Genomic DNA, 20,470 nt, shown 5'->3' with positions numbered 1-20,470 from the left:
GGAAATCTGATTGGTTGCTTTGGGTGGCACCATTATTTTCCTGAGCTCCAGGTTTTAGAGGTTCGGATTTCTGTCCTCAGGTGTGCTGTAGACCCCACAATGTGAACGGTGATTGTGTAACTCTGGAAATGTAGATGCTGCTTGACCAACCAATCACGTTTCACCTATTATTCTTTAAACCACACTGGAAACAAAATGCTACATTTTTATTGGTTGTTGTAGGCAGCAAATCCTCTGTTCAGCAACTTTCCACCATTGGTGGCTATGAATGACACGGTATGCTGGATAAAGGGTTTCTTTGTGCACCTGTGTACAGGGGGTGGGAATTTTCTCTTAGCAGAAGGCCTGCGTGAGAAGCTGCTGATTGTTGCAGCCATTCTGACTCCCAGGCAGCCTAGGAGTTTGGTGGTCACAGGACTCTTTTTCGCTTTGAATTGATTACTCCAGAGGTTGCAGGATTTTTGCACTGTTGCTGTTCTTTAACGTTCCTTCTATAGGTCTGAAGGGAGAGTGTCTGTGTTGTCCACTGCAGCCAATTAAATTTAAGGTTTGGGAACTAAAGCTTTTGGTTGCCATCAGTGGGGTATTTTGGTTTTGTGCTGCCCTAGGCAAGACTAAAATTGGGTGCCCCCCTTCTATGTAAATTTGCCCCACTCCTTCCTTTTTAATGGACGTGACTCCCTCCAAAATTTAAGGACTACAGGTCCCAGCATGAACCCCTGAGATCTCACGAGAGGGGGGGTGGGAGAGAGAGGGGGGTGGGTGAGGGAGGGAGGTGTGAGAGAGAGAGAGAGGGGGGATGAGAGAGAGAGGGGGGAGAGGGAGAGAGTGAGAGGGGGATGAGAGAGAGAGAGGGGGTGAGAGAGAGAGGGGGTGAGAGAGAGAGAGAGAGAGAGAGGGGGGGTGAGAGAGAGAGAGGGGGGATCAGAGAGAGAGAGGGGGATGAGAGAGAGAGAGGGGGGATGAGAGAGAGAGAGGGGGGATGAGAGAGAGAGAGAGGGGGATGAGAGAGAGAGAGGGGATGAGAGAGAGAGAGAGGGGGATGAGAGAGAGGGGGGATGAGAGAGAGAGGGGGATGAGGGAGAGAGAGGGGGGTGAGAGAGAGAGATAGAGGGGGGATGGAAAAGAGAGAGGGGGGATGAGGGAGAGAGGGGGGATGAGAGCGAGAAAGAGAGAGAGAGAGATAGAGGGGGGATGGAAAATAGAGAGGGGGGTGAGAGAGAGAAGGGGGATGAGAGCGAGAGAGAGAGGGGGGATGAGAGAGAGAGAGGGGGGATGAGAGCGAGAGAGAGAGAGATGGGGGATGAGAGAGAGAGAGAAGGGGGGGTGAGAGAGAAGGGGGGATGAGAGAGTGAGGGGGATGAGAGAGAGGGGGGATGGGAGAGAGAGAGGGGGGGTGAGAGAGAGGGAAGAGGGGGGTGAGAAAGAGAGGAGGGGTGCGAGAGGCAGCTCTAGCAACCACTGGCCAAAAAGATTCTCAGGTGGAGGGGGGGGGACATTTTTGCTGCCCCCCTGCAAAGTGCTGCCCTAGGCCTGGGCCTTGATGGCCTAGGCCAAAATACAGCACTGGTTGCCATATAACACCACCAATAATTTCCTTTCACTGACCCTGGCTAGCTGAGACTGCTGATGAAGTTGCTGAAGAGTTTTCTGTTTGGCCCCATGGTGCATTTGGGTGGGTAATATGAGATGCTCAATGCCGGGAGGTGGACACGTTAAAAATGAGGGAAGGATTCAAGGTTTTTCTTTCCAATTTTTTTATAATGAATGTCTGAGAAAGAAGCTTTATATAGTGTCTGTCCCAAAAAGAACATTTTATTATGGACTATATGGTCCAAACCATGAGGAGCCCTTCTAAATTAAGGAGTTCTGGTGTCTCCAGTGATGAGTACTGGTAATACTCCATCATACAAAGACATTGTAGACAATTATGATCTTCCAACCTTGTGGTATCAGTTTGGTGAAGACCCTTTTCTGTTCCAGCATGACTGTGTCAAAGCCAGCTCCATAAAGACACGGTTTTACCATTTTGGCGTGGAGGAACGTATGAGCCTTGACCTCAACCCTACTGAACAAGGTGAATTGGAAGGTCAATTGTGAGTCAGGTCTTTTTTTTTGTTGCCGCCCAACGTGAGGCCCAACATGTGAGCCAGATCTTCTCATCAGTACCTGACCTCACAAATGGGCATAAATTCCCACAGACACCCTCCAAAATCTTGTGGAAACTCTTCACAGAAGAGTGGGGGGTGTTCTAGCCACAAAGGGAGGCCAACGTCATATTAATGGCATTGGTTGGATTGAGATGTCCGTTAAGTGCTAGTCACAAAGGTAGGCCACCTCCATATTACTGTTCATGGTTGATTGGGATGTCCATTAAGTTCTAGCCACAAATAGAGGCCAACTCCATATTAATGTAATTGGTTGGACTTAGATGTCCATTAAGTGCTAGTCACAAAGGTAGACCACCTCCATATTACTGTCCATGGTTGATTGGGTTGTCCATTAAGTTCTAGACACAAATAGAGGCCAACTCCATATTAATGTAATTGGTTGGACTGAGATGTCCATTAGGTTACTGAAGGTCAGGTGTCCTAAATAAAATAAAATTCTTCACAAACTGTTGATCCAGAACAGTGGTCTCTAAACTTCAGTCCAAGGACCAGATGTGGCCCTTTGCTTGCCTTTATCTGACACCATCGATGGCACAATTATTCACATTAATACCAACAATGGGGCCTATTGCCCTCCATCAAAAGCAATGATGGGGCATCATTTATGCCTACTGGTGCTGAGGCATTTGCTACTCCTACTGGCCACAGTCCAGCCCCCCAAAAGCCTGAAGGACAGTAAACTGGCCCTTTGCTTAGAAAGTTCAGAGACCACTGATCTAGAGTAAGGAAACACAGAAACCCGCAGTGAAACATCTGCCAAATTATCTTCATGGTGAAGACAATATATTTATTATTATAGGTATCCACTGATAGGTCCACTAATCACTGGTGGAGATATAATTCATAGTTGGGAAGGCATCCATTTGCCATTTCTGATCATAAACATTTCTGGTCATTAGATGGTGGCAATAGAAAGTCTGATTCTGGGGTAGCTTGCAGCAGTTGAGTGAGGTTCAGGCAGGATGTTCTAGCCTTCTGTAGAGACAAGGAACCATTTCTTACAATAATCCATCCCCCTTGTAAGAGAGGACATCTCAGCGGGTCTTGGCCGAGTAGCATTCTCACGGAGGACAGGCAGTTGTCTTACTGCCTGATGTTCCCGGTGAGGCTTCCGACAGGTTATCCAACCCACCCAGCACATCCAATCATATTCCAGCTATTATTTTTATAAGATAGGCTGCTAGAAGCAGAAATGGCAATCCAACGGTATGCCTTATCAGTGGCTGCTGTAGAATAATGAGAGCTGGGATCTGATTGGCTGGACTGGGAAGGTAATCCAATTTTCTTTGAAAGTTTTCCAAATTTTGTTTGGCCATGTCACTGCTTTCAAGGTGGCAGAGTATGTTGGGAGATACGGTCAATGCTGTTGGTGTTGCTCTGTAGGTTTTTTTTTCTTCAGATGTCTTCTTCAGTACTTAGCTGCAGAATTAATTGTAGTCATCAGCCATTATACCACCATTGCTGTAGGAACATCTAGATTGTGATGCAAGTAATGGAAAAGCTATTGTAAAACATTGGCCATCCTATAATAGTCATCGGTCATTATACCACCATTGCCACAGAAACATCTGGATTATGATGTGGATTAATGGAAGTCATTGTAAAACATTGGCCATCTCATCATAGTCATCAGCCATTATACCACCATTGCCACAGAAACATCTGGATTCTGGTGCAGGTTGATGCAGGACTCATTGTAAAACGTTGACCATTCCTTTGTAGTCATCGGCCATTATACCTCCATTGCCACAGAAACATCTGGATTCTGGTGCAGGTTGATGGAAAAGTCATTGTAAAACATTGGCCATCCCATCGTAGTCATCGGCCATTATACCTCCATTGCCACAGAAACATCTGGATTCTGGTGCAGGTTGATGGAAAAGTCATTGTAAAACATTGGCCATCCCATCGTAGTCATCGGCCATTATACCTCCATTGCCACAGAAACATCTGGATTCTGGTGCAGGTTGATGGAAAAGTAATTGTAAAACATTGGCCATCCCATCGTAGTCATCGGCCATTATACCTCCATTGCCACGGAAACATCTGGATTCTGGTGCAGGTTGATGGAAAAGTCATTGTCAAACGTTGACCATTCCATTGTAGTCATCAGCCATTATACTTCCATTGCCACAGAAACATCTGAATTCTAATGCAGGTTACTGCAGAATTCATTGTAAAACATTGGCGATCCTATCGTAGTCATCGGCTATTATACCACCATTGCCACAGAAACACTGAAGCAGGTTAATGGAAAAGTCATTGTAAAACATTGGTCATCCCATCATAGTCATCAGCCATTATACCACCATTGCCACAGAAACATCTGGAATCTAATGCAGGTTGATGCAGAATTTATTGTAAAACGTTGGCCATCCTATAATTGTCATCGGCCATTATACCACCATTGCCACAGAAACATCTGGATTATGATGTGGATTATTGGAAAAGTAATTGTAAAACATTGTCCATCCCATTGTAGTCATCAGCCATTATGTTTTGATTGCCACAGAAACATCTGGATTCTGATGTAGATTAATGGAAGTCATTGTAAAACATTAGCCATCCCATCATAGTCATCAGCCATTATACTTCCATTGCCACAGAAACATCTGGATTCTGATGCAGGTTGATGCAGGACTCACTGTAAAACGTTGACCATCCCATCGTAGTCATCAGCCATTATATTTCTCTTGCCACAGAAACATCTGGATTATAATGCAGGTTACTGCAGAATTAATTGTAAAACATTGGCGATCCTATCGTAGTCATCGCTATTATACCACCATTGCCGCAGAAACATCTGGATTCTGATGCAGGTTGATGGCAATGGTGGTATAATGGCCGATGACTATTATAGGATGGGCAATGTTTCACAATAGCTTTTCCATTACCTATTTTACAATAAATTATGCATCAACCTGCATCAGAATCCAGATATTTCTGTGACAATGGTGGTATAATGGCCGATGACTACGATGGGATGGCCAAATTAGCAAACCCAATTGAGCTGTCCACTCCTCCAGAGTTTGATATTTTTCATAAAAGTCAATTAGCAGATTCTCAATGGGGATATGGAGATCGCCATTTCCACATTTTGAGGTATGCTTTGAATGAAAGTGTAAATTAAACTGTATAGAGCATCATTTTAGAGGTACACTTTGGTTGCCAGAAATGGTATATTTAAGAGTTATCTGCCCACCATTTTTCAGACAAGACCCAAGGATGGCAATCTTAAGCAGGCTAATTTTTAATTAAATTAGTGAACCCAGTTGAAGTGTCCTCTCCTCCAGACTGGTATTCTCCAAAAAATTAATTAACAGAAGAGGTGCACTTCGGTTGCTAGTAATGGCAAATCTGGAAGTCATCTACCCACCAATAATTGGGAAAGTTCCAAAGCTTGTGGTCTTAGCCAGGTTTATTTTTGGCCAAATTGAGGAACCCAATCAAGGTGTCCTCTCCTCTAGAGTGATCATTTTCATAAAAAGTCTATCAGCAGATTCTCAATAGGGATATGAAGATGATTACCTCCAAATTTAGAAGTGCACTTCGGTTGCCAGTAATGGTGTTTCTGGAAGTCCTCTGCCCACCATTATTTGGGAAAGTTCCAAAGATTTAGATCTTAGCTAGGTTATTTTTTGGCCAAATTGAGAAACCCAATTGAGGTGTCCTCTCCTTCAGAGTTTAAATTTTTCATAAAAAGTCTATCAGCAGATTCTCAATGGGGATATGAAGATGATTACCTCCAAATTTAGAGGTGCACTTCAGTTGCCAGTAATGGTGTATCTGGGAGTCCTCTGCCCACCATTATTTGGGAAAGTTCCAAAGATTGTGATCTTAACCAGGTTGTTTTTTGGCCACATTTAGAAACCCAATCAAGGTGTCCTCTCCTTCAGACCTTGATATTTTCCACAAAAAGTCTATCTGCAGATTCTCAATGGGGATATGAAGATGACTACCTCCAAATTTAGAGGTGCACTTCAGTTGCCAGTAATGGTGTATCTGGGAGTCCTCTGCCCACCATTATTTGGGAAAGTTCCAAAGATGGTGATCTTAGCCAGGTTGTTTATTTGGCCAAATTGAGAAACCCAATCGAGGTGTCCTCTCCTCCAGAGTTTAAAATTTTTAATAAAAAGTCTATCAGCAGATTCTTAATGGGGATATGAAGATGATTACCTTGAAATTTAGAGGTGCACTTCAGTTGCCAGTAAGTGTATCTGGGAGTCGTCTGCCCACCATTATTTGGGAAAGTTCCAAAGATTGTGATCTTAGCTAGGTTATTTTTTGGCAAACTTGAGAAACCCAATCGAAGTGTCCTCTCCTCTGGAGTTTTATATTTTTCATAAAAAGTCTATCAGCAGATTCTCAATGGAGATATGAAGATGACTAACTCCAAATTTAGAGGTGTACTTCAGTTGGCAGTAATGGTGTATCTGGGAGTCCTCTGCCCACCATTATTTGGGAAAGTTCCAAATGGTGATTGTTTTTTGGCCAAATTGAGAAACCCAATTGAGGTGTCCTCTCCTTCAGACCTTGATATTTTCCACAAAAAGTCTATCAGCAGATTCTCAACGGGGATATGAAGATGACTACCTCCAAATTTAGAGGTGCACTTCAGTGTTGCCAATAATGGTCACCAATATTTGGGAAAGAGCCAAGGATGATGATCTTAGCCAGCTTTATTTTTGACCAAATTAGCAAACCCAGTTGAGGTGTCCTCTCCTCCAGAGTTTGATATTTTCCATAAAAGTAATTTAGCAGATTCTCAATGGGGATATGGAGATCACCATTTCCACCTTTTGAGGTACGCTTTGGATGAAAGTGTAAATTAAACTGTACAGAACATAATTTTAGAGGTACACTTTGGTTGCCAAGAATGGCTTATTTAAGAGTTATCTGCCCACCATAATTCGGGCAAGACCCTAGGATGGCAATCTTAACCAGGCTTATTTTTAACTAAATTAGTGAACCATGTTGAAGCGTTCTCTCCTCCAGACTGGAATTCTCCACAAAATCAATTAGCAGACTCTCATGGGATATGGAGATGACTACCTCCAAATTTAGAGGTGCACTTCGGATGGAAAATCTGTAAGTCATTTCCCCACCATTATTTGGGAAAGTTCCAAAGCTTGTGATCTCAGCTAGGTTATTTTTTTGGCCAAATTGAGAAACCCAATCAAGGTGTCCTCTCCTCCTGAGTTTGACATTTTCCATGAAAAGTCTATCAGCAGATTCTCAATGGGGATATAAAGATGACTACCTCCAAATTTAGAGGTGCACTTCCGTTGGCAGTAATGGTGTATCTGGGAGTCCTCTGCCTACCATTATTTGGGAAAGTTCCAAAGATGGTGATCTTAGCCAGGATGTTTTTTGGCCAAATTGAGAAACCCAACTGAGGTGTCCTCTCCTTCAGACCTTGATATTTTCCACAAAAAGTCTATCTGCAGATTCTCAATGGGGATATGAAGGTGATTACCTCCAAATTTAGAGGTGCACTTCAGTTGCCAGTAATGGTGTATCTGGGAGTCCTCTGCCCACCATTATTTGGGAAAGTTCCAAAGATGGTGATCTTAGCCAGGTTGTTTTTTTGGCCAAATTGAGAAACCCAATCGAGGTGTTCTCTCCTCCAGAGTTTAAAATTTTTAATAAAAAGTCTATCAGCAGATTCTTAATGGGGATATGAAGATGATTACCTTGAAATTTAGAGGTGCACTTCAGTTGCCAGTAAGTGTATCTGGGAGTCGTCTGCCCACCATTATTTGGGAAAGTTCCAAAGATTGTGATCTTAGCTAGGTTATTTTTTGGAAAACTTGAGAAACCCAATCGAAGTGTCCTCTCCTCTGGAGTTTTATATTTTTCATAAAAAGTCTGTCAGCAGATTCTCAATGGAGATATGAAGATGACTAACTCCAAATTTAGAGGTGTACTTCAGTTGGCAGTAATGGTGTATCTGGGAGTCCTCTGCCCACCATTATTTGGGAAAGTTCCAAATGGTGATTGTTTTTTGGCCAAATTGAGAAACCCAATTGAGGTGTCCTCTCCTTCAGACCTTGATATTTTCCACAAAAAGTCTATCAGCAGATTCTCAACGGGGATATGAAGATGACTACCTCCAAATTTAGAGGTGCACTTCAGTGTTGCCAATAATGGTCACCAATATTTGGGAAAGAGCCAAGGATGATGATCTTAGCCAGCTTTATTTTTGACCAAATTAGCAAACCCAGTTGAGGTGTCCTCTCCTCCAGAGTTTGATATTTTCCATAAAAGTAATTTAGCAGATTCTCAATGGGGATATGGAGATCACCATTTCCACCTTTTGAGGTACGCTTTGGATGAAAGTGTAAATTAAACTGTACAGAACATAATTTTAGAGGTACACTTTGGTTGCCAAGAATGGCTTATTTAAGAGTTATCTGCCCACCATAATTCGGGCAAGACCCTAGGATGGCAATCTTAACCAGGCTTATTTTTAACTAAATTAGTGAACCATGTTGAAGCGTTCTCTCCTCCAGACTGGAATTCTCCACAAAATCAATTAGCAGACTCTCATGGGATATGGAGATGACTACCTCCAAATTTAGAGGTGCACTTCGGATGGAAAATCTGTAAGTCATTTCCCCACCATTATTTGGGAAAGTTCCAAAGCTTGTGATCTCAGCTAGGTTATTTTTTTGGCCAAATTGAGAAACCCAATCAAGGTGTCCTCTCCTCCTGAGTTTGACATTTTCCATGAAAAGTCTATCAGCAGATTCTCAATGGGGATATAAAGATGACTACCTCCAAATTTAGAGGTGCACTTCAGTTGGCAGTAATGGTGTATCTGGGACTCCTCTGCCCACCATTATTTGGGAAAGTTCCAAAGACGGTGATCTTAGCCACAATGTTTTTTGGCCAAACTGAGAAACCCAATATGAGGTGTCCTCTCCTCCAGAGCTTGATATTTTCCCACAAAAAGTCTATCAGCAGATTTTCAACGGGGATATGAAGATGACTACCTCCAAATTTAGAGGTGTACTTCAGTTGCCAGTAATGGTGTATCTGGGAGTCCTCTGCCCACCATTATTTGGGAAAGTTCCAAAGATGGTGATTGTTTTTTGGCCAAATTGAGAAACCCAATTGAGGTGTCCTCTCCTTCAGACCTTGATATTTTCCATAAAAAGTCTATCAGTAGATTCTCAACGGGGATATGAAGATTACTAGCTCCAAATTTAGAGGTGCACTAGTAATGGTGTTTCTGGGAGTCCTCTGCCCACCATTATTTGGGAAAGTTCCAAAGATGGTGATTGTTTTTTGGCCACATTTAGAAACCCAATCAAGGTGTCCTCTCCTACAGAGTTTAATATTTTCCATAAAAAGTCTATCAGCAGATTCTCAACGGGGATATGAAGATGACTACCTCCAAATTTAGAGGTGTATCTGGGAGTCTTCTGCCCATCATTATTTGGGAAAGTTCTTGGCCAAATTGAGAAACCCAATTGGGGATATAAAAATGCCTACCTCCAAATTTAGAGGTGCACTTCGGTTGCCCATAATGGTCACCAATATTTGGGAAAGAGCCAAGGATGATGATCTTAGCCAGGTTTATTTTTGACCAAATTAGCGAACCCAGTTGAGGTGTCCTCTCCTCCCAGAGTTTGGTAATTTCAAAAAAAGTCTTTCAATAGATTCTCAATGGGAATACCTCCAAATTTTGAGGTACACTTTGGATGAAAGTTAAAATGTAACTGTATGGAGCTTTGTCTGGGTTTTATTTTAAATTGAGATGTTTCTGTAGTGCGCCACAAACCTGCTGTAGACTCCTTCATACCAAAAACCCAATGTAAAAAATATCTACCTATCACGTTCAACCGTACGTTGGAATTTTGAATGTAGCTGGTTGGAAGCAGAGAGATAGGGGGGGGGGGGAGTTGCAAAGCACAGGCTTTAGGAAGGACATTCCCGGAGAGCTTCCTAAATTCTGTGGGGAGCTTCCTAAATTCTGGATGCAGTGGACAACACAGATCTTCAGTTAGGGTGAATCTGACGGGGGGAAAAGTTTGCTGAACATTATTAAAAACTGATTTTATTTCTCTCGTGGGCTGGAATCTGTCAAATATTTTCTGCACCAGGTGCTAACATAAAAATTGTGTAAACTTTACCCTATTGCATTGACACCCGTATCCCGACATCTCTACAAGAAAAGAACCGCTACGTGTTACTGATGGGGGCGGCTCTGAGGTTTTATTTTTGTTTGTTTTTCACAAAAATTTTCTAATTTTTTATTTTTTTTTCCCCATCCGATTAAAAAGGTCTGGGAAATGCTGTACTGTACATACTACCGATGACGGTTATTATTATGTTTCCGTGTGTATGTGCGTGTGTGTGTGTGTGGTGCATGCAAGAATTTGGTGTTTTTATGTTTATTTTTATTTTTATTTTCTCTCTCTCACTTTGTAAATTATTTAATTTATAAGGGAACAAAAAATTATTCAAAATCAATTCACAAAAAAAAAAGTTTCCTCTGTGCAGATGGCTGAATAACATGTTGGTACGGACTTTGTTCACCTCTTCTTTTTTTTACGGACTATTTTTTTTTTTTTTTTATGAACTGACACTGGAGCAGTTTCGGCTGGAGACGTAAGGCCGCGGTCCACCAGACGAATTGAAAGCCTACTTGCGTTTTTATGGCAAAAAAAAAAAAAAAGTTTCCTCTGTGCAGATGGCAGAATAACATGTTGGTACGGACTTTGTTACCTCTTTTTTTTTTTACGGACTATTTTTTTTTTTTTTTTAATGTACTGACACTGGAGCAGTTTCGTCTGGAGACGTAAGGCCGCGGTCCTCCAGACAAATTCAAAGCCTACTTGCGTTTTTATGGCAAAAAAAAAAAAGTGACTGATGGATTTTTGCCACTTATTGTTAAAAAACAAAAAGACAAAAAAAACAAAAACAAAAAGAAACATAAAAAAAAAAAAAACACACAGTTGGTCTTGCCTGTGTTCTGTCGATGTGGTTTTATGGGTTTTATGGGCAACACTTGGAAAACGGGACAAGCACCTTTTTTTTTTTTTGGCTTTTGGGATATGGCCGCTAAAGAGTCACCTCAGGAAGTTTCATGGAGAAGATGACGTGGCCGGCTGTGTATGACGTGTTTATGTTCGATGTCAGGAGGATGGCAGGGAAGTGGGAAGGATGTTACCGATATGTTATTTTTTTTTTTTGGGGGGGGGGGGGGAAGTAAGCTGTTCTTTAGGTTTGTTGTGTCTTGGCTGTGCGGGATTGTCTGGGTTCTGGGTAGATGCAGGTCCTCCCCACCACAGACGGGAATTGTTGGTCCTCTTTAATAATGGGACATCAACAGTGGCACTTTTCATGAAAATAAAACGTAATTAAAAAATGTTGTCTTGGCTTTGTCGTTATTTACAAGGTATCTGCTACTGGCATCAGGCACTGGGAGGCTTATGTAAAAAATAAAAAGGAAAAAAATAAAATAATAATAAAATAAAAAAAAAATAAATAAATAAAAAATAAAAAAATTTAATGAAAAAAAATTTAAAATGAAAAAATAAATAAATAAATAAAATGTAAAAAAAATTCACAGAGCCATCCATCCTTTGCAACTACACCTGTATTCGTTCTGTGTGAATGCTTGCAAAGTCTGAATGTTATTAGGCTATGATTTTCTCACCTGATCGAAGGTTATTTATTCATACAGAATAGATTATATGATGAAAATACCACATTATGGCCACTAGATGGAGCAGATTATCACATCAAATAAAATGAATGTAATCCATTCATACAGAATGGTCTTGGCTTTGTAGTTATTTACAAGGGACCTGCTGCTGGCATCAGGCACTGGGAGGCTTATTAAAAAATAAATAAATAATAAAATAATAAAATAAAAAAAAAATAACTGAAATGAAAAAATGTAAAAAAATTAAAAATGAAAAAAAATTTTAAATGAAAAAAAAATGTAAAATGAAAAAAACTTAAAATGAAAAAAAAAATAATAAATAAAAAATTAAATAAAATGTAAAAAAAATTCACAGAGCCATCCGTCCTTTGAAACTACACCTGCATTCATTCTGTGTGAATGCTTGAAAAGTCTGAATGTTATTAGGCTATTATTTTCTCACCTGATCGAAGGTTATTTATTCATACAGAATAGAGTATATGATGAAAATACCACATTATGGCCACTAGATGGAGCAGATTATCACATCAAATAATTCGAATGTAATTCATTCATACAGAATAGCGTAAATCAGGTAAATAATGCATTATGGCCACTAGATGGAGCAGGCAATCATAGGAATTAACTATTTATTTGATTGGATAATCTGCTCCATCTAGTGGCCATAATGCATCATTTACCTGATTCAGACTATCCTGTATGAATGAATTCCCATCCCCCAAATTCCCCCTTCATAAATACCAAAACCCCCCATAAAAAACTGAGCCCTAAACTGCACAATTACCCCTAAGCATAAATCCCTCTTCCTCCCAGTACAAATCCACCCCCTGCTGACATCCTCCCTCCCAGAACAAATCTTTCCCCCCCATCCCCCAAATTCCCCCTTCATAAATGCCAAACCCTGCCCCCCCCCCAAAAAAAAAACCAGCACTAAACTGGAAAATTACCCCTAAGCAAAAATTCTCCTTCCTCCCATTACAAATCCACCTCCTGCTAAACCCCCTGCCAGAACAAATCTTTGCACCCCCCAGCCCCCCAAATTCCCCCCTCATAAGTGCCATACCCCCTTAAAAAAAAAACTGAGCACTAAACTCCACAATTACCCCCCCAAGCATAAATTCCACCCCCTGTTAACCCCCCAGAACAAATCTTTCCCCCCCCCCATTCCCCCAAATTCACGCTTCATAAATGCCAAACCTCCCTCCTTAAAAAAATAACTGAGCACTAAACTCCATGATACCCCCTAAGCATAAATCCCCCTTCCTCCCAGTACAAATCCACCCCCCTGCTGATATCCCCCCTCCCAGAACAAATCTTTGCCACCCATCCCCCAAATTCCCCCTTCAATAATGCAAACCCCCCCCCAAAAAAAAAAACTGAGCCTAAACTGCACAATTACCCCCTAAGCATTAATCCTCATTCTTCCCAGTACAAATCCACCCCCCAGCTGATATCCCCCCTCCCAGAACAGATATTTGCCTCCCATCCCCCAAATTCCCCCTTCATAAATGCCAACCCCCTCCCCCCCAACAAAAAAAACAAAACAAAACTGAGCACTGAACTGGACGATTACCCCCCCCCCCCAAGCATAAGTTTCCCTTCCTCCCATTACAAATTCACCCCCTGCTAAAATCCCCCCTCCCAGAACAAATCTTTGCAACCCCCATCCCCCAAATCCCCCCTTCATAAATGCCACCCTCCCTTCACAAATCTTTTACCACTAAAATTTCCCCTCCAGGTACACCTCCTCTTCCCGCATTCCAAATCCCCCCCCCCCCCATCCCCAAATTTCCCCTTACTAGCAGAAATCCCCCCAATCATTCCTATTAGCAAACCCCCCCCTCCAAAAAAAAAAATGTCCCCTCCTAGCACTATATCACTTCTCCTAACACAAATCCTCTTCAAACCCCCCCCCCCATGCATCTCCCTAAATCTCCACTCCTGACACCACCCCCCCCAAATTCCCTCTTCCAACAGAAATCCCCTCCCCTCCAATCTCCCCACAGCGCCCTCCCACCTCACATGATACCACAGTGCCCAGGGCACCTTCTCCTCCTGCCCACCCCTTGTCCCAGCCCTGGTCCTGATGCAAGCAGTGGGAGGAGTTATGCAAATATCCAAATGCCTTGATGGGCGGGTGTCAGTCTAGAGTAGTGGGCGTTGCTGGGAGATATGTGCAATATACATGTCCACAAAAAACACATGATACAAATGTTATAAATGGAGTTGCAGTTCAGTGAGTAAAATAAGTATTTGATCCCCAAGTAGTCGGTGGAGAAACCCTTGTTGGAAGCACAGAGGTCAGACGTTTCTTGTAGTTGGTGACCAGGTTTGCACACATCTCAGGAGGGATTTTGGTCCACTCTTCTTTACAGATCTTCTCTAAATCCTTAAGGTTTCTTGGCTGTCACTTGGCAACTCGAAGTTTCGGCTCCCTCCATAAATTTTCTATAGGATTAATGTCTGGAGACTGGCTACGCCACTCCATGTCCTTAATGTGAGTCAGATACCTTAATGTTGGCAGATACCAGTCCTGCTGATGGGTTAAGGACCTTCTATGGCCCTGTCCAGCTCTCCTAGAGTAACTGCCTGTCTCCTGGAATCTCCTCCATGCTCTTGAGACTGTGCTGGGAGACACAGCAAACCTTCTGGCAATGGAACGTATTTATGAACCATCCTGGAGGAGTTGGACTGCCTGTGCAACCTCTATAGGGTCCAGGTATCGCCTCATCCTACCAGTAGTGACACTGACCCTAACCAAATGCAAAAATAGTGAAAAACAGTCGGAAAAGATGAGTAGGGAAAAAAATGTCAGTGGCCTCCACCTGTAAAACTATTCCTGTTTTGGAGGTTGTCTCATTGTTGCCCATCTAGTGCACCTGTTGTTAATGTCATTAACACCAAAGCAGTTGAAACTGATTAACAACCCCCCCCCCCCCCTGCTACTTGACTGACCAGATCAATATCCCCGGAGTTTAACTGACTTGATGCTATATTCTGATTAAAATGTGTTTCTTTCATTTTATTGAGCAGTGTAGATGTGAGCTAATATCAGATATTATGTATCTACAGTAGGTGTTTACGCTGTACGTGTCTAGGTAGGGCTGGGGTCAGGGCTCTGTGCTCTGTCGAAACTGGTCATTCATGTCTTTATGAATCTAGGTTTGTACATGGGGTACAGTCATGGTGGAAGAAGAAGGGGGTCTTTTGGAGGGGAGGGGGGGTTACATACTTTGGTCCATATAGGTGTACATCCACACTGGTTGTCATTTATGATACCTTTATCACAAACAAATTTCTGTCCCTTACCATTTCTTTAAATATGTTACATACAATTGATGTCTGTAATTTCCTGATATACATCTTAATCCTTTTTCATACATTGGTACCACATTTCCTTTATGCCAGTCAGTTGGTACCATTCCACTCAGTAAGGTGTCTTTAAGAATTATAAATAACAACTGAGCTATGTTCTTTAAGGACTCCTGGGTGTAAGCCATCTGGACCTGGTGATTTGTTCACATTACGTTCTTCTAGTCTCTTTTGTACCTGGTTTTGAGGAAACCACAGAAGTACCTACAGTAAACCATCATTAGCCCCTTTATGATCACCTGGCACATATGTGCAGCAGCAAAAGGGTAGGCTTTTAACAGGCATGCTGGGTGACCATTGATTATATGGTGAGAGCACGCTTCTTGGCATACTTTTCTATTATTTTTGCAAATTGGTACCACATTTGTTATATTCCAATCAAAATCATTATAGTCAGTAGGGTGTCTTTAAAAATGAGAAATAACAGCTTGACTATAACTGAGCTAAGTTCCCCAAAGACACCTTGGTGTAAGCCATTTGGACTTGGTAATTTGTTAACATTATGTTCCTCTAGTCTATTTTGCACCTGGTTTTGAGGAAATCACAGAGGTACCTATAGTGAACCGTCATTAACCCTTTTATGGCCACCTGACACATATTTGCAGCAGCAAAAGGGTTGGCTTTTAACCCACATATGCTAGGTAGCTGTTGCTTATGTGCTGAGGGCCCACTTTCTGGCACGCATTCCTATCCTTTTTTGGGAATTGGTACCACAGTTGTTCTACACCAATCAGTTAGCAGAATTCCAGTCAGTAAGGTGTCTTTAAAAATTAAAAATAGTAGCTTGACTATAACTGGGCTAAGTTCCCCAAGGACCCATGGGTGTAAGCCATCTGGACCTGGTGATTTGTTCACATTACGCTCCTTTACTTTCTTTTGTACTTGGTTTTAGGCAACCACAGAGGTACCTTCAGTGAATCATCATAAACCCCTTTTTACGACCACATGTGAAGCAGCAAAAGGGAGGGCTTTTAACTCACATATGCTGGACGTCCGTTGTTTATGTGCCGAGGGCACGTTTCCTGGCACACAACTCTATCCTTTTTTGTAAACTGGTACCAGATTTGTTCTACGCAAATGAGTTAGCACCATTCCAGTCAGTAAGGTGTCTTTAAAAATTAGAAATAACAGCTTGACTATAACTGAGCTAAGTTCTCTAAGAACTCCTGGGTGTAAGCCATCTGGACCTGGTGATTTGATCACATTACTTTCTTCTAGTATATTTTGTACCTAGTTTTGAGGAAACCAAAGCGGTACCTACAGTGAACCATCATTAATCCCTTTATGATTAGCTGCCACATATGTGCAGCAGCAAAAGGGTACGCTTTTACCAGACATGCTGGGTGGCCATTGTTTATATGCTGAGAGCACGCTTCCTAAAATACTTTTCTATCCATTTTGTAAATTAGTACCACATTTGTTATATGCCAATCAGCATCATTCTGGTCAGTAAGGTGTCTTTATCTTTAAAAATGAGAAATAACAGCTTGACTATAACTGAGTTAAGTTCCCCAAGGACTCCTGGGTGTAAGCCATCTGGAACTGGTGATTTGTTTACATTACCTTCCTCTACTCTCTATTGTACCTGGTTTTGAGGAAAACACCTTCAATGAGCCATCATTAACCCCTTTATGACCACCTGACATGTGCAGCAGCAAAAGGGTGGGCTTTTACCAGAGATATGCTGAGCGGCAATTGTTTATATGCTGAGAGCACGCATCCTGACATACTTTTCTATCCTTTTTGAAAATTGGTACCACATTTGTTATATGCCAATCAGCATCATTCTAGTCAGTAGGGTGTCTTTAAAAATGAGAAATAATGGCTTGACTTTAACTGAAATAAGTTCCCCAAGGACTCATGGGTGTAAGCCATCTGGACCTGGTGATTTGTACACGTTACGTTCCTCTAGTCCCTTTTGTACCTGGTTATGAGGAAACCACAGAGGTACCTACAGCGAACCATTATTAATCCCTTTATGGCAACCTGACACATATCTGCAGCAGCAAAAGGGTGGGGTTTTAACCCACATATGCTAGGTAGCTGTTGCTTATGTGCTGAGAGCCCATCTGGCACACATCTCTATCTTTTTTTGAAAATTGGTACCACAGTTGTCCTACATCAATCAGTTAGCACACTTCCAGTCAGTAAGGTGTCTTTAAAAATTAGAAATAAAGGCTTGACTATGTTTGAGCTAAGTTCCCCAAGGACCCATGGGTGTAAGCCACCTGGACCTGGTGATTTGTTCACATTACGCTCCTTTAGTCTCTTTTGTACTTGGTTTTTAAGCAACCACAGAGGTACCTTCAGTGAACCATCATAAACCCCTTTACGACCACATGTGCAGCAGAAAAAGGGTGGGCTTTCAACCCACATATGCTGGATGGCCGTTGTTGATGTGCCGAGAGCACGCTTCCTGGCACACATCTCTATCCTTTTTTGTAAACTGGTACCAGATTTGTTCTATGCCAATTAGCACCGTTCCAGTCTGTAAGGTGAGAAATAATGACTTGACTATAGCTGGGCTAAGTTCTGTAAGAACTCATGGGTGTAAGCCATCTGGACCTGGTGACTTGTTTACATTACGTTCCTCTAGTTCCTTTTGTTTTCAGGAAACCACAGAGGTACCTACAGTGAAACATCATTAACCCTTTTATGATCAACGACCACATATTTGCAGACGCAAAAAGGTAGGCTTTTAACAGACATGCTGGGCGGCTGAAATCACTCTTCCTGGTATACATTTCTATCCTTTTTGGTAAATTGGTACCATAATTCCTCCACTCCAAACAAATTCCAGTCAGTAAGGTGTCGTTAAATATGAGAAATAATGGACTTGGCTAAACTGGGCTAAGCTCCCAAAGGCCTCCTGGGTGCAAGCCATCTGGACCTAGTGATTTGTTCACATTAAATTTCTCTAGTCTATTTTGCACCTAGTTTTCAGTTAACCTCAGAGGTACCTTCCATGAGAAATCAATATTACCATTAGGACTATCAAACCAGTGTTATCATATGTAAAACTGAAGAAAAACAAGGCGGAGTGTTGTGTAATGATACAGGAAATGTTCACACAACTCCCGAAAGGTTTGTAATTGAATAACTTTATTATCATAATATTATAATACAGGATTTATATGGCGCCATCAGTTTGTTCAGTGCTCTACAAAGGAGTCTTGTGTGTCTTCGGTGAATGGGGCGGTTTCTCAGTTCTTGGGCCAGTGTAGTACCAGGCCATTGCGCCCTTTGCAGAAGTCTGGTTTGGTTATGTCGCTCCGTGTCTCCACCGACATCAACCTCCTCCTCCCGCGCATGCTCATCTGGATGCAGTCCGTCACCTTCACCGTCAGATCCCATCGCTGCCTGTAGGAGGAGGAAAGAGGTGAATGAGTCCAAAGAGACACCACTGGCCAGACACTGAGGAGAAACAGATTCTGCTGTACAGCACTGCAGTATATGTCAGAGCTATATACATGTATAATAATAATAGTGTGTGACTGTGGGGGGGAGGGACATTAGAGTGTAAGCTCTTCTGGTACAGAGACACTCATGTGACTGTGGGGGGACATTAGAGTGTAAGCTCCCCTGGTACAGAGACTGATGTGACTGTGGGGGGACATTAGAGTGTAAGCTCTCCTGGTACAGAGACTGATGTGACTGTGGGGGGACATTAGAGTGTAAGCTCCCCTGGTACAGAGACTGATGTGACTGGCTCAATGTTCTCTGTACAGCACCCGTGTCTGTACACCTGCTGTGCCCCTTATGAGGGGTTCCCACCATCCCTGTGCCAAGTGCCTGGCTCTGCACACCTGCTGTGCCCATTATGAGGGGTTCCCACCATCCCTGTGCTGAATTCTCGGGTCTGTACACCTTCTGTGCCCATTATGAGGGGTTCCCACCATCCCCGTGCTGGGTTCCCGGGTCTGTACACCTGCTGTGCCCAGTTTGAGGAGTTCCCACCATCCCTGTGCCAAGTGCCTGGCTCTGCACACCTGCTGTGCCCATTATGAAGGGTTCCCACCATCCCTGTGCTGAGTTCCCGGGTCTGTACACCCGCTATGCCTATTATGAGGGGTCCCCACCATCCCTGTGCTGAGTTCCCCGGTCTTTACACCTGCTGTGCCCATTATGAGGGGTTCCCACCATCCCTGTTCTGAGTTCCTGGGTCTGTACACCCGCTGTGCCCATTATGAGGGGTTCCCTCCATCCCTGTGCTGAGTTCTCGGGTCTGTACACCTGCTGTGCCCATTATGAGGGGTTCCCACCATCCCTGTGCTGAGTTCTCGGGTCTGTACACCTGCTGGGCCCATTATGAGGGGTTCCCACCATCCCTGTGCTGAGTTCCCGGGTCTGTACACCTGCTGTGCCCATTATGAGGGGTTCCCACCATCCCACATCTCAACTCCCCCCCCCCCCCCCACTGCCTACCATGGCTCTCTCTGGGTCTCCCGTCCCACCTGGAGACCCAAATTACCAGCCGACATGTCCACCTGCTAGTCAGAGAACCATACAAGGCCAGAAGCATTGACATGACCTCACTTCTGGTTTACCTGGACGTTACTGGCGCCATATTTTTAAAAAAATTGAGTTTTTTTAATGCCTTCAAGAGCAAAGGAGGGAGTTGGAGTCTTGTAGACCCCAGATCCCCCCATAAAGAGTACCTGTTACATGTCTATTGCTGTCACAAGGGATGTTTACAGCATTAAAAGCGATAAAAAGAAAAATATTTAACAAAAAGCAACAGTGTAAAAATTAAAAAAATAATAAAATAAATAAAAAATAATAAAAAAAAAAGAAATAATTAAAAAAAAGAAAATGAAAGTGCCCCCTTCTAGCACAAATCCTCTTCCCTCATCCCTCCTTCCAACACAAATCCCCCCCAGCACCAATCCTCTTCCCTTATCCCCCTCCCAACACAACTCCCCCCCAGCACAAATTTTCTTCCCTCATCCCCCCTTCCAAAACAAATCCCCCTCCTAGCACAAATCCTCTTCCCATTCATCCATGCTAGCGCGCAATAAAGTGATAAAAAGAAAAAAAAATTAAAGCAACAGTGTAAAAAAAAAAAAAAAACATTAATAAATTAATAATTAAAAAAAAAACCCATAAGTAAATAAAAAAAAATTATAAAATCCCTCCTAGCAGAAATCTTCTTCCCTCATCCCCCTCCCAACACAAATTCCCCCCTAGCACAAATCCTCTTCCCTCATCCCCCCCTCCCAACACATATGCCTTCTCTCAGCACAAATCCTCT

At 42.7% G+C, this 20,470-nt stretch overlaps 1 protein-coding gene and 2 long non-coding RNA genes across 5 annotated transcripts in view; 1 reads left to right on the top strand and 2 right to left on the bottom strand.

Moving 5' to 3' along the window:
- Positions 1-20,470, bottom strand: part of LOC309556750 — a 489,144-nt gene that overhangs the window by 21,666 nt on the left and 447,008 nt on the right. The gene's annotated exons all lie outside the window — the stretch shown is intronic.
- Positions 3,608-4,865, top strand: LOC309555439. 2 transcript variants are annotated; one of them, XR_014225269.1, is made up of 3 exons: positions 3,608-4,233; positions 4,418-4,621; positions 4,717-4,865. It is a non-coding gene; the product is annotated as an uncharacterized lncRNA (long non-coding RNA). The 2 variants fall into 2 exon arrangements; XR_014225270.1 differs by having other exon boundaries at positions 3,608-4,245; positions 4,431-4,621.
- LOC309556744 (unconventional myosin-Ig-like) overlaps positions 18,305-20,470 on the bottom strand; it is a 314,471-nt gene continuing 312,305 nt past the window's right edge. For both annotated transcript variants that reach the window (XM_082259231.1, XM_082259232.1), the window contains exon 22: positions 18,305-18,579. In XM_082259231.1, the coding sequence (XP_082115357.1) occupies positions 18,423-18,579 (157 nt within the window). In that variant the 3' untranslated portion in view covers positions 18,305-18,422. The remainder of the gene's footprint in view (positions 18,580-20,470) is intronic.

The sequence above is a fragment of the Pelophylax lessonae genome (assembly GCF_965119305.1).
Source record: "Pelophylax lessonae genome assembly, chromosome: 5".
In the NCBI taxonomy this organism is placed as follows: Eukaryota; Metazoa; Chordata; class Amphibia; order Anura; family Ranidae; genus Pelophylax; species Pelophylax lessonae.
The sequence above is the reverse complement of the archived record's forward strand: the minus strand, read 5'-3'. Positions and strand labels throughout refer to the sequence as shown.